The 13,610-nt window shown below is 41.4% G+C and overlaps 1 protein-coding gene across 2 annotated transcripts; it reads left to right on the top strand.

Moving 5' to 3' along the window:
• The first annotated feature begins 476 nt into the window (after positions 1 to 476).
• On the top strand, positions 477 to 13,211 carry wfikkn2 (WAP, follistatin/kazal, immunoglobulin, kunitz and netrin domain containing 2). Of its 2 annotated transcripts, XM_062970549.1 has the most exons (3): positions 477 to 634; positions 4,754 to 4,869; positions 9,306 to 13,211. In XM_062970549.1, the coding sequence occupies exons 2-3, from the start codon at positions 4,807 to 4,809 to the stop codon at positions 10,824 to 10,826; spliced, it is 1,584 nt and encodes a 527-aa protein (XP_062826619.1). In that variant the 5' UTR covers positions 477 to 634; positions 4,754 to 4,806; the 3' UTR covers positions 10,827 to 13,211. The 2 variants fall into 2 exon arrangements, with proteins under 2 accessions (XP_062826619.1, XP_003217358.2); XM_003217310.4 differs by lacking the exon at positions 477 to 634 and having other exon boundaries at positions 3,699 to 4,869.
• The last annotated feature ends 399 nt before the right edge of the window (positions 13,212 to 13,610 follow it).

Genomic DNA, 13,610 nt, shown 5'->3' with positions numbered 1-13,610 from the left:
AAATCTGTGTACTTCTTGCTGAAGACATTATGTATTATGACCTCCAGAAAAAGGCCATTAAAAAGAGCAAAACCCAGGAAATGTTTTTAGACTAACACAGAGGATGCTGGACCTGGTGCTTCTCTTACTTATGCCACCAAGAGTCAGAAATCACTTTATTTAAGTTGACTCAGAGCATGGTGTAAAATGCAAAGTGTAGGGTTCCAATGGTCTTCATCATGTAAACCTACTGATGGCTTTTGGACAAGACACACACTCTCAGTCTTACAGGATGGCAGTGGCAAATCTCTGACTGAAAAAATCCCTTGTATAGCATTGCCATTTGTTAAGAGTCGATGTAAAATAAATAAAGTGAATTCAGGCTAATCTAACTGATTCACTTGCAAGTGATCAGTCCAATAAGAGAGACCAGAGGAAGTCTGAGCAGAGTATGATCTCACAATGCTCTTAATGAAACACAGAGGGAAATATTTGTTCAGGGTGACAAAACTTTATTTGAGTCAAGGATAAACTATGTGAAGGGTCTGAGGTGCCTTATTTTGGCAAGAGTTGGGATGGAGACAAAGACCCCGTGTAAACAGTGTCACCTCTGGAAAATTCGGATAGAGAAACCGGATATAGTGCTCTCGGGAAGGTAAATGAACACCTCTTCCCTCCTTCTCTAAGAAATCACTTTCCCCTTTTTGTTTTTGAGTTGGAAAATGAGCTAGATTGCTCATTCTCACCCAATAAACTGCTGTAGTTCAGAACCATTTCTGCCAATGGGGTAAGAAAAATGGTAAGTTGTTCTGGTGGATCAATTCTATATGAGGGGAGTTTTGTGGACACCACAGGAGCTTTTTCACAGTTCCTGGGGTGTATGCAGAGATGCTCCAAATGGAACTGGATTTCTTTTATCTACATTCTGATCCAGATTATGTGGTTCTGTATACACAGCCAGTCAGGGGTAATGCAAGATGTATGGGCCCAGCTTTAATATATGAATTTTGAAATTTTCTCATTTACCTCTGGGTACCTCTACTCCACTTTAACCCCCAGTAGAATTCACACAGTGGCTATCTGACAGGTAGAGTGCAACTCAGGTCTATGCATTGTATTTTAAAATACAATACAGTTACATTTTGCCACAACTCTGATCACTGACTGGAGATAACTGAAGCAGCAGCCCCTGCACTAAGACATGATTTGTTCACATTGGACTAAATTCCCACTCCTGCAAACATATATGTGCCAGTAATTAATATATTTTACAAAACATGCACAAACTAAACTTTAGAACATGTGTTCTACAATGAAAGCCCAGGGAAACATGTACACAAATGGTCTGGCAAGCATAGTAGTTCTGAAGTCCCTATGCTACAATGTAATGCGCTTACTCCTTAATCTAATCCTGGACACACTGGCTAGTTTTTAAGGTGCCAGGTTTCAAATCTTTGACCTTGTATTTAGAGGATAAGGTACTCCAGATATACCTACACTGGAAATCAGCACTAATTGTGGTTTCCCATAATTTACACATGTCATGAGTATGGAGTTCATGCTGCCGCCTACATGGAAAGGCTTTCTGTCTCCATAGCATGCATTCTATCTCCATCTATATATATAAAAATGTAATGTTCATTTTATTATGGAGTAAACATTAAACCACTGAACCAAATCACACCAAATTTGGCCACAAAAGACATAGTTATCCAAAATATGTCTTTCAATAAAAAAAACCCTAGAAAAATAGTCCAAATTACAGAGGATGAGGAAGAGCCTTTCTCCCCCTAACTGCTAGTCAGAAAGGTAGGCTCTCCTGCCTTTAGCCCCCCCCCCCCCCGGCTGCCTTTAGGCCCCGCCTCCTTCGTATCCTAGCAACTCCCTCAGCCAAAATAGCGCCTTGGGCACAGGCAGAGTGCACTTAGGCCTGATCCACACTGGCTATAAAATACAGGTTATCTGATTATCAAACTTCACCTGTGTATTGCTAAGCACATTCCCACAACTGCTGAAGAAAATTGAATATATGCTTCCACCACTTTATTCAACGTAATAGGAACAAAGGCACTGTCAAAAACTGAAAATGATTGAAAAATGGAATCCAGTCTATCTTTTTGTTTGCAAGTGAACATTAGATGATGTTGAGTAAACTATAAAAGAAAAAAAAGAGGTAGCATGTGGTTAAAAGAGCAAACCGGAGGCTGAAAGTATTGTATATGCTTATAATTTAGATCTGTTGAAAGAGCAGAAAACTGTGACAATGAATGGTGCACGAAGCCTGTACACTTACACTGCCTCCATATTTCTAAAATGTAAAATGAGCCCAACAATGCCAGTGATCTAGGTTCAGGGATGAATGAAGCAACGGAAGCAGTCTTGGCTTCTGTCAAGATCTCCTCCACTGATGTGGAAATTGCAGACTTTCTCTCTCTCTCTCTCTCTCTCTCTCTCTCTCTCTCTCTCTCTCTCTCCATCCATCCATCAATGAGAACCAGGGCCATAGCCAGAAAAAAAATTCAGGGAGGGGGGGAGGTTTGCATTTTTTTTAGCGAATCATGAAGAGTAATTCTGTAATGCAAAATAATTTAGAAATCAGGCTCCATCGATAAACTACAATGGCCATTCAAGACAGATAAACTTCAGTGGGGATTTGGTTAATTCATGAGTAAATCAGGGGTTTTTTTAAACCTGAAAATTTTCAGGGGGGGTTGAACCCTTACCCCCCTCCCCCCCAAACTGGCTACAGCCCTGATGGGAACCACAGTTAGCCCACACTCCACCTTCGATTGCATCTTGTACTAAGGAGAAGTAGAAATCTATGGGCACTCCAGTTCCCATTAGAAGCACCTCATTTTGTAAGTCAATATCCCAACCCCCGGTTTGGATCAAAACAGGATGAAAAAAAATCCTTTAGAACAGTGGCTCTCAACCTGTGGGTCCCCAGATGTTTTAGCCTTCAACTCCCAGAAATCCTAACAGCTGGTAAACTGGGATTTCTGGGAGTTGTAGGCCAAAACACCTGGGGACCCACAGGTTGAGAAGCACTGCTTTAGAACTTAGATATCCAGCCAACACTTGCCATTATAGGAAACTCATGTCCCAAGTAAACCTCTGTTCCAAATTAGATAAATGCCAAAACTTGGCTTCCTCTTTGCAATCAAAGGTTCCTGCTGCCTTCCAGACAGAAAGGTGTAGATGGGATGCAGCACATGGTAAGCTGCTCTTGAAATGGGGGTAGAAAAAGATACTGTTTGGATACCACTTTCAGCGTTGGATATATGTGGCTGGAGGATTCTGGTTGCTGTAGTCCAACCCCAGCTGTGAGACGGGGAGGGGGGGATTGAGATTTATTTTGGGAGGACTCTCATGAGGCCTGCTGCTCAAAGACAAATATTCCTCTGGGTATGTATGGGACACCTCTCCCTCTCTTTCTTTCTTCGAAATAGCCATTGGCTCCAACTCTCACCTGCTTTCTGCAGTTGACACAGAGTAGAACGGAATCTCAGTGGTGTCAAGGAGTCAATTGTCTCCGATTCCTTTACAGTCAGTCTTTCCTGAATCCTTCAGTACAGTAGCATCTTCTTTCATTGAGTTTTTGAAAAAAATGTGTCTTTCTTGGTGAGGCATTATAAAATCCTTCCTGTCATAATCAGGGTGGCTGGACGTTCAGTTGATTGTGTTTTCCCTTTTCCTCCCCCCTCTCTATGCAAAAATGCAGTACATTCCTGTATGCAGGTTTCCATAGAGTTAAACTGTTCCTATTTTTTTTCCTTAAAGAGGTCAGCAAAAAGTCGTACAATAGGGGTCTCGTGTTCATGAACTGTGAAGGAATTTTTAAAAATTTCCCATGGCGGGTTTGGTGTGCAGCAAAAAAGGAAACTTGGGGAAAAAGATAAATAAAGCAAGTGAGGGGCTTCGGGGTAATTTGCAAAGACATATTGCCTTCCATATCCTAAACTAAAACATGTTATTGCTTCTCCTGTCGCTGCACGTTTCTTTCCCCTCTCTTTTAATAACAAAAATGTTATATTTAAGCTTTAATTGCTTCAGTCCTACTAAGCTGGTTCTTTTAAAATGAACTATTGTATATATTTCCGTGGCATCGGGAAATCCCTCTGACTGTAGGTTCATATTATTTAGACAAGCCCTCTTTCAGAAGTAAATGCCATTCTTAGCATAGGGAAGTACTTTAGGTCTAAAGGGGTTAAGAAGGCCTCCTTCCATTCAGAAACATGCAGGGGTCCCACCGTGGCAGTTCCAGCCTTTAAAACTCTTTCCAGCTTTTTTTCCCTTCCCTACTAACAAATCTGTACGACTGCCACCAGGACATAAGAAGCGTGTGCCTGTCACAGAAATAGAGTTTACTTTTTCCAACTTCTTGTTGCGAGGCAGGGTATAAATACAGCCAACTCTGGCTTGGACGAAGAGCCTTTCGCTTAAAATAAGGGGATACTTCTAAGACTTTTAATCCAACGAGGTCCAGAACAGACTGCATCACCGGCACCAAAGTGGAAAAGAAGTCTGGGAGAGCTGAAAGAAAGCAGGTGTAGATGGCTCCTTTGTTTTAACTTCTTTTAAAAAATTCAGGCGGTGAGTCACACCCAGACGTGGCCTCCCATCTAATTGTTGATTTTAATTTTTTTCAAAAAAATAATCCCCCTCTGGAGCTATTCTGAAATGACCTTTTTCAAACTTTTCACACGATGGATATGGATATGGATACTGTCAGGGGAAAGCCTTATCCTTTTACTTCTCGAGTTTCCTTTCAAAGGTACTGCCTTGCCTCCGATTCGGTATTCTCATGCTGGGATATGTCCAAATGATATGAATCCCAACCTCTGGGTGGATGCCCAGAGCACCTGCAGGAGGGAGTGCGAAACTGACCTGGTGAGTGATGCACTTTTGTTTCCTCTTCGTTCTATGGCCTCTGTGAGTAGATAACTGGCTGCTAATGGGCCACAGCTCCCATGACTCTTCACCACTGGCATAGCTGGGTGGGGATGATGGGAGTTAGAGTCCGTCTTCTGAAAGCCCATAGGTTCTCTAGTGTCCTTGCAGGTATATGAGCAGTGGCAGACTGACCAAGGTGTCAGCTTGTCCAATGGCAAGTGAGGCCCCTTCAACATTAGACAATATGTTAAAAACTTTAATGATCTTTTTGTAGCTTGAAAATGTAATCAACATTACAATGAATTACTGTGTGTAACTAAAATTTGCATTGTATTACTATTTTAATAAGAAAATAATAAAATCATTGAGGATAGGTTATATCTAATATATAGTAAATACCCCTAAATATAATAAATACCTATGAAAAAATAATTCTGATTCAGGTTATGTGAGGTCAACACATACAATATATAGACTCTGATCTTTACTCTTTCTTATAAAAATTAAATGATAGCCTTATATTTTACAGTAGACCCTCTTTGTCTCCTGTCAACCAATATTTTTAGACCCAGTCCGCCACTTTGCACGAGCCCCTTTTTATCTAGCTAACATTGAATAAATGTAAGGAACTACAAGCTTTTATAGCCTGATGTGGACTTTAGTTACCCATGCACAGCTAGACTGGAAACTCTCCTTCAGGACAAGAGCTTGCCATGGCTGCAGGTGGAAATGAGCACTCGCCAGCTCCAGCCTTTGGCAAAGTCAGCTGCAAAAACTGAACAGAATAGAAAGCATGGATCTGTTTTTGACAAGTGCAGCCACAGGTTGAACACTGCTGGGCACTGAAAGCCAATCTGTGCAGAGTTCAGTGCATACACTGGATTTCACATGACTATCTTGCTACAATACTGTAGCCCTTCACCACCACCCCCCTCTCCGCCCCAGCAGTCATCATTACAGATATATGAATGCTCCTCTTACCGCTAACTTGCTTCAACCTCGCCATTTCAACCCCAGGGCTACTTCAAGACATTTCCTCCCAACCCACATGGGTTTTCATAGGTAGCACCAGGTATTGCCTTCCCCCCTTAGTTAGCCATGGCCCAGTTCTACCATCACCTGTTTTTAAGTCCAGTGAAAGCATGAACGAAAATGCCATGGCGGAAATGACAGGGATGTCTTGAATTAGGCTTCCAGATACAAATGCACTTGGCCTGTTAAGAGCCTGCATATTTAGTGCCTGGCTCAGCTAGCTCATCTTAGCTTCCCAAAGTCCATTTATGCACATTTTGCCTCACATACCTGCCCAGAATAATAGATGCTTGTTGTCTTCAGCACAGAGTGCTCTCACGTCCTCCAATGCCACTTGGGAAAATTAAACCTTGCAGGATGCTGTGATGCATCTTACATAGGACTAAGATTAACAAAAAGCCTAATGGCAAGCATCTACTGATACAGTACTGTCAGAATCTGTGATCCAGTGAAATCAGTGACTCTCCAGAGTATCTAGGAAGGTGTTTTCCCAGCCTACTTCTGCCTGGAAATGCCAGAGAGAGGACCCACAGATCCCTGGGAGCTTCTGCCTACAAAACATGTGCACTGGGTCAATTGCTCCCGATAACCTAAACCAAACTCTTTTGTAGTACCAACTGTAGTTATCTGCAATGTGTTATATGTTAAGTGTTTCAGTTCCAAAACAAGCTATTAAGCACTACATTGGCATCATCTGAGTGTTACATAATCTTTCTAAAAGACTACCAGCCTTATCTGGGGTATTTTCTATTTATGATAATGTACCTATTTGTTTTGGGAAGGCATTTCTATGTTTAGTTTGTGGCCCAAAGCGTCTCCCCAAGGTATTTTAAAAACAAATCAAAACACAACCACAATAACAACAAAAATAGTAAGTTATATACAGCTTCATGTATCACAAATGCTGGAGAATGGCTTTACATCCTCTCCCTCCCTCCACACACACACACCAAAGATAGTCTTTAAAAGGCACTTGATGGTCAGAATGGAGTGAGAGCACATAGGATCTCCTAGCAATGAGTGTTTCCAGCCCTAGTTACCACCATAATGAAAGCTAGGTTCCCATGTGCCCACCAGATCTCATAAATCAGGCAGGAAAAATCAAGAAACTTAAAGCAGCCAGACATTTAAATACTACAGGTTTCATCTATGTCTTTCAAGATGATTAACAGCTTTTAAACAGATGGGGAGCCAGTCCGAGCAAACCAATAACAGGTACATTATTTTGAGTTACACTATGTACCATGTCCATGTCCAAAGGCATTTCTTATTATTTAGTTTTTATTAAGGGTTTTATAATATACATTAAGATCTGGGAGATGGGGAATTTTTTGTTGAGTGTGTTGTAATACTATCACTCAGATGTGTGATATCTAGGCACATGCCATCTACCTTCATCACCAGACAAAACTTTGTAAAAGCACTTTGGATTCGCAGAAAACCACTCTGGAGAAAACCTGGCTCCAAGAATACTCCCAAGTAACATTCCTCCTCTTACAAAGAGAATGTTAGTGCATCGATTGCAGTCTAGATGCTCATTCCCAAATCAGCATTCTTATTAATTAACTCTCTATCTTGCCTCGGCAAAATTTCAGCTTTTCAAACCTACATGCTGTCTGACTTATTCCCAAACCACAACTAAAGCAGGATTAGGGGTTTTGTAGTCCCCCACGCCCCACTGATGTTGGAGTTTAGTTGCCATCAACTTCAGCGGGAATTTCCAATGGTCAGTGATGATGGGCTCTGTAGTTACACAATATCTGGAGAGTGAAAAGTTTATGAATTCTCATTCATCTACATTGGCCTAGGTTAAGAAGTATCACCAGAATCAATTGCACTTGCCACATAGCTTTAAAACAGTGGTTCTCAACCTGTGGGTCCCCAGATGTTTTGGCCTTCAACTCCCAGAATCCTAACAGCTGGTAAACTGGCTGGGATTTCTGGGAGTTGTAGGCCAAAACACTTGGGGACTCACAGGTTGAGAACCACTGCACTAACAGATTAGGTAACAATCCTACTTCAACACCAACAACAAAGCTCAATACACAGGGATTCAAACTGTGCTAAGCACCTTTCGTTTACTCCCACATTCAGCTTTCTACCAAATTTATGGAGAAGTCTGAATTCTGAAACACTCGTATAAAAAAATACCAATTAAATTTGCATCCATTCCTACAGTCTTGACACTTATGATCCATGGAAGACTTTGTCTCCCTGTTTTGTATAGATGTTAAAAACTATAAAGAGATTATCTCTATAAATAGAGATACATTTCTTATAGATATGGGGAGCAAAATGGAGTCTTGTGGTATTCTATAAGCAACAGTTAATGGGGAGGTAGAAATATCTCCCACCCATACACAGAATATCAGATAGGGGAAAACACATTGCAGTAGGATAAAATCAGCATAAAAGAGTTCTGCCCACACCCAACGTGCCAAATCCTGAAATAATATCAGCTCTAATTCACTGAACATCAGGAACCCAGATACCCTGGAGGCACCCAATCCTGCTTGTTGTCAGATGCTAAGCAGGGTCAGGTTTGGTTTGTACTTGAAAGGGGAACTGCCAAGGAATGCCAGGTGTTGTAGGCCATATTTCAAAAGAAAACAAAGATAAACCACTACAGAGTCTTCCTTGCCTAAGAAAACTCCATGGAATTCATGAGGTCACCAGAAGTCGACAGGCAACTTGAAGGCAGGCACACATTCAGCTCACTGGAATTCACGGGAAGGTCTAGCAAAACCAATAGGAATGAAGCACTCACCCACCCCATCTAGTCCCTGGCTGAGATCATTTACCAGGGAAATCAATTGATTCTCCCAATATGCCTACTGTACTCAAAAGAAAGTGAATTGTGTAGAGCTATGTGTGTTTACCTGGAAGTAAGTTGCCTCATGATTGTAGCCTGCCCTTTGTAAAGTATCTTCAGAGCAGTAATTTGACTTCTGGCAAATGTATATGAACTATATTGTAGAATCCAGATTCATTACTTTCTATCCAGAGGAGTAGTCATAAAAAGCACTGTGGATCTGAAAAATCAACATAAGGAAAGATGGATGGGTAATAAACAAACAAACAAACTGGTGAATTGGCCAGTAGTGGTCTCTTTGGGGCATTTAGCTGCATGCATTCCCTATTGGTCTGGGTTTCTAGATCAGGTATCAAGAATTCCCTATTTCTCCCCTCCAGCAAAAAGAAAAGGGAAAAATACACAGTCAGTAGCACACAGACCCATAATCAAACCCTGACCGTGGTCACATTCTGGTTACAAGGTAGAGCTCTATGGGGGTTTTGCATAAGGGTTTGTGCAGCCCACAATGACTTTATTTAGAAAGCACAGTAGAGCTAGAGATTTGCAGGTAACTTTGATTAATTATAATTGTTCCCTTTGGCCTTAGGAATGTGAGACCTTTGAAAAGTGCTGTCCAAATGTCTGTGGGACAAGGAGCTGTGTGGCAGCCCGATACATGGATGTCAGAGGAAAGAAAGGACCTGTGGGGATGCCGAAAGAGGCTACATGTGACCGCTTCATGTGCATCCAACAAGGTTCTGAATGTGATATCTGGGATGGGCAACCTGTTTGCAAATGCAAAGACAGATGTGAAAAAGAGCCAAGTTTTACATGCGCATCAGATGGACTCACTTATTACAACAAGTGTTACATGGATGCAGAAGCATGCACCAAAGGCATTACCCTCAATGTGGTGACGTGTCGCTATCATCTCACCTGGCCAAATACCAGCCCTATTCCTTCAGAGACGACTGCTCATCCCACCACTGCCTATTTAGAGACAACCATCACTGACATCCTTCCACCTGTACTTGTCAACAACCCAGCCCACCAATCTGTCTACGTAGGAGAGACTGTCAGCTTTCTATGCGATGTTGCTGGTCGGCCTAAACCAGAAATCACCTGGGAGAAGGAGACTGAGAAAAATGAGAAAATCATTATGAGGCCCAACCATGTCCGTGGGAACATTGTGGTCACTAACATTGCACAGTTAGTGATCTACAACACACAGCTGCAAGATGCGGGCATCTATACCTGCATGGCCAAAAATGTGGGTGGCATTCTCAGGGCAGATTTCCCACTCTCAGTTCTCAAAGGGGAGGCTACCTCTATGGAAACAGCTCAGAACAAAACGCACTTTCCAACCGACGAGTGCCTCAAGCAACCTGACAGTGAAGACTGCGGAGAGGAGCAAACCCGATGGTATTATGATGCCAAGAAAAACAACTGCTTCACTTTCATCTATGGAAACTGTAACAGCAACCTGAATCACTTTGAGACCTATGAAAACTGCATGTTGACTTGCATGAATGGCCCCATCAATGTCTGCAACCTGCCAGCCCTCCAAGGTCACTGCAAAGCCTATGAGCCCCGGTGGGCCTACAACAGCTTGACGAAACAATGCCAGTCTTTCATTTATGGAGGTTGCGGAGGCAACGAGAATAACTTTGAGAGCAAAGAGGCCTGTGAAGAAATGTGCCCTTTCCCTAGGAACATGCACTGCAAAGCTTGCAAGGCTTGCAGGCCACGCCAAAAGCTGGTGACCAGCTTCTGCAAAAGTGATTTTGTTATCCTGGGTCGGGTGACCGAATTGACGGAGGACCAGGACTCAGGACATGCGTTGGTGACTGTGGAGGAGATCCTAAAGGATGAGAAAATGGGACTTAAATTCCTGGGCAGGGAGCCTCTAGAAATTACTCTCTTGAACATGAACTGGAGCTGCCCTTGCCCCAACATAACTGCAGCTGATGGTCAGCTCATCATAATGGGCGATGTCCACAATGGAATGGCTGTTCTGCAGCCAGACAGCTTTGTGGGGGCCTCTAGCATCCGGCGGGTGCGGAAGCTGCGCGAGGTCATCCACAAGAAAACCTGCGAGCTACTAAAAGAGTTCTTAGGACTACACTAATATCCTCTTTTCAGCTTTCCAGGTCTGTGTTATTATATAGTGCTAACAAAAGGTAGTCTAGCCTAGAAAAATTGAGAGGCAAAACTGTTTGCCGATAGATGTTATGCGTTATTACACAGAAGCCATATATTAACTCATTAATTATGTGTAGTAATGAGGCAGAAGCCTTTTTGGAAAGCACTTAAAATAGAAGCAAACAGCTATTAGTCTTTAGATTTCAATCCTTCTATTTGCTTAGAAATGCCATCTGACAATCATCACATAATACAAATGCAGTTTTCTCCATAAAAGACCAAATTCATAGCTTTCTATCTGGTTCAGAGCTAAATCACATACACTATCATTCTAATGATAATTGCTGTCATTTGGCATACAGAGACATTTGTAAAAACAGCTGAAATGTCTAATATTCATAAGCAGGTTGCAAGAGAAGAAGGTGTAAATTATTCCATATGTTCACAATAATGATGTCAGTTATACCACTCCATCACAAAATCTGTTTTTATATTACTGCTGTTGTATGCTTTCAAGTCATTTCTGACATATGTTGACTCTAAGATGAAGGTATCATGGGATTTTCTTGGTGCAATTTGTTCACAGGCGGCTTGTCATTGGCTTTCTCTGAGGCTGAAATAATGTGATTTCCCAAGGTCATTCAGTGGGTTTCTATGACAGAACAAGGATTTTAATGCTAGTCTCCCAGTGTCCATCTCCCAGTCTCCACCCATAACTGGCCTATCACTTGCTGTCGTTCAGTGGCAGAGAGTATGCACTGACCAAAATCCTGTACGAAGGCACATCCACGTAAAACCACAACTCACTATGTGATGGGGAAAAAATACCTCTGCCGCCCCCAGCAGCATCAGTAAAAGCAAGCACTGGAACAGATGTTCTGATTTGGTGGAAGATAGCTCCTCTATGTCAACCATCGAATGTGAAGCTCTTTGTTGGAAAAGAAAAAAGACCTGAAATCCTGGAGAATCGTTTATATCTGAAAATTCATTATAACAAGCCAAATTCCTTAGGGTAATTTTTTTAGAAAAACAGCAACAACAGCCCCCGTCGAAACATTAATCATACATGACACAAGGGCAGATTATTAATTGACATTCACAAATATTGCCATTTCTTTATAGGCCTACATTTCACTCTTTCAAGTGGTAAATGGTTAGGTCTGGGCTCCAAGGAGGAGACAACAAAGAAAAACAACCATGCGATTCAGCTTCATAATGGTTCAAAATAACAGTTGAACATACTTAGATAAAAAGACATAAAGTGGGAAGCATCCAGTAAAATGGATGCTGAAAGGAAAGACATAGTTTCAGATGCTGGAAGATTATATTTGTCTGCTGAAAGTCATAGTTTGTTTCAACCTGGGGATACTCTAAACTTTAGATAATATTCTTGTATAGTCCTGATGAAGGCCTTTGAAAAATCAATAACTAACATCATTGGCTTTTTAGCTAATACACATAATCTGCCATCATCTTGAAACACATCTCATTCTTTTGCAGATCACATACTTAGGCATCAACTTGTAATATGAGGCAGGTAGCAGTGAGGAGATATACTGTCTTTCCAATTTGCATGACAGTTGGCTATATAGGACATGGCTATATTATTATTTCAACCTCCCCCCCCCCAAACAGACACACATACACACTTATCAAAACGTCAATTTTTCAAAAGCAGTATGTGTGTAATAAAATGGGGCCATTTTATTACAATCTGTCTGCCCTCAGGGTCCCAGTGGCAGAAAATTGGCTCCTCGGCCAGCTGTAGTAGCCTACAAAGAGTGAGGCAACTGCCTTAAGTAGTAGGTGAATTGATATTGTGACATCTAAGAATAACAGTCTAGAAGAACACCAAATATGTCAAGTGCAGGTATATAAAAGTCCAATCAAACCTATTTCAAAAGTTGACCTCTGCTAGTATTTAGAAATTGAAGACTAGACACTTTTGCTCAGCCACAAGTGACTGCTTATGAGGAGAAATCCAATCTATTACATGCCTTAGAGCAGTGGTTCTCAGCCTGTGGGTCCCCAGGCATTTTGGCCTACAACTCCCAGAAATCCCAGCCAATTTACCAGCTTTTAGTATTTCTGGGAGCTGAAGACTAAAACATCTGGGGACCCACAGGTTGAGAACCACTGTCTTAGAAAGTCATGTTGTGATTTGGAGACAGTGGAGACAAACTGGGATGCAGGCATTTTCCTACAGTGATCTCTGTTACGTCATGGATGAGGCAGCAGAAGGATGGAAAAACTGTTTGTGTTCCAGATGTGGAACTGAAAGTGTCTAGAAAGGTACCTTGTATTTGTATTTTGTGTGCAAGAATACTCAAAGTTCTGCATAAAAAAAATAAAGTAAGACCAATTAAATGCATGTTAACTCAGAAGTAAGCATTAGGGAGATATGAGTAGTTTTTACTATCTATTATTATTATTATTATTATTATTATTATTATTATTATTATTATCTGCATTTCTATACCGCTTTTCTCACCCCTGGGGGGACTCAAAGCGGTTTACAACATAATAAATGGCAAAATTCAGTGTCTCACATATATATAAAAATATATCACATATCTAAATAAAAAAACATATAACTGTAGATTAAAACCATTAAAACTATAAAAACATCAAACATAGACATATGCAAATATGCTGAGTACTACAGCCTTACACTGGTTTGCGATCCTTGGCATTATTGTATCATAGGCATGGGCAAACTTTGGCCCTCCAAGTTTGGGCTTCAACTCCCACAATTCCTAACAGCTGGTAA

The sequence above is a fragment of the Anolis carolinensis genome, chromosome 2 (assembly GCF_035594765.1).
Source record: "Anolis carolinensis isolate JA03-04 chromosome 2, rAnoCar3.1.pri, whole genome shotgun sequence".
NCBI lineage: Eukaryota > Metazoa > Chordata > Lepidosauria > Squamata > Dactyloidae > Anolis > Anolis carolinensis.
Note: the sequence above shows the minus strand (reverse complement) of the source record. Positions and strands in the feature narration are given on the sequence as shown.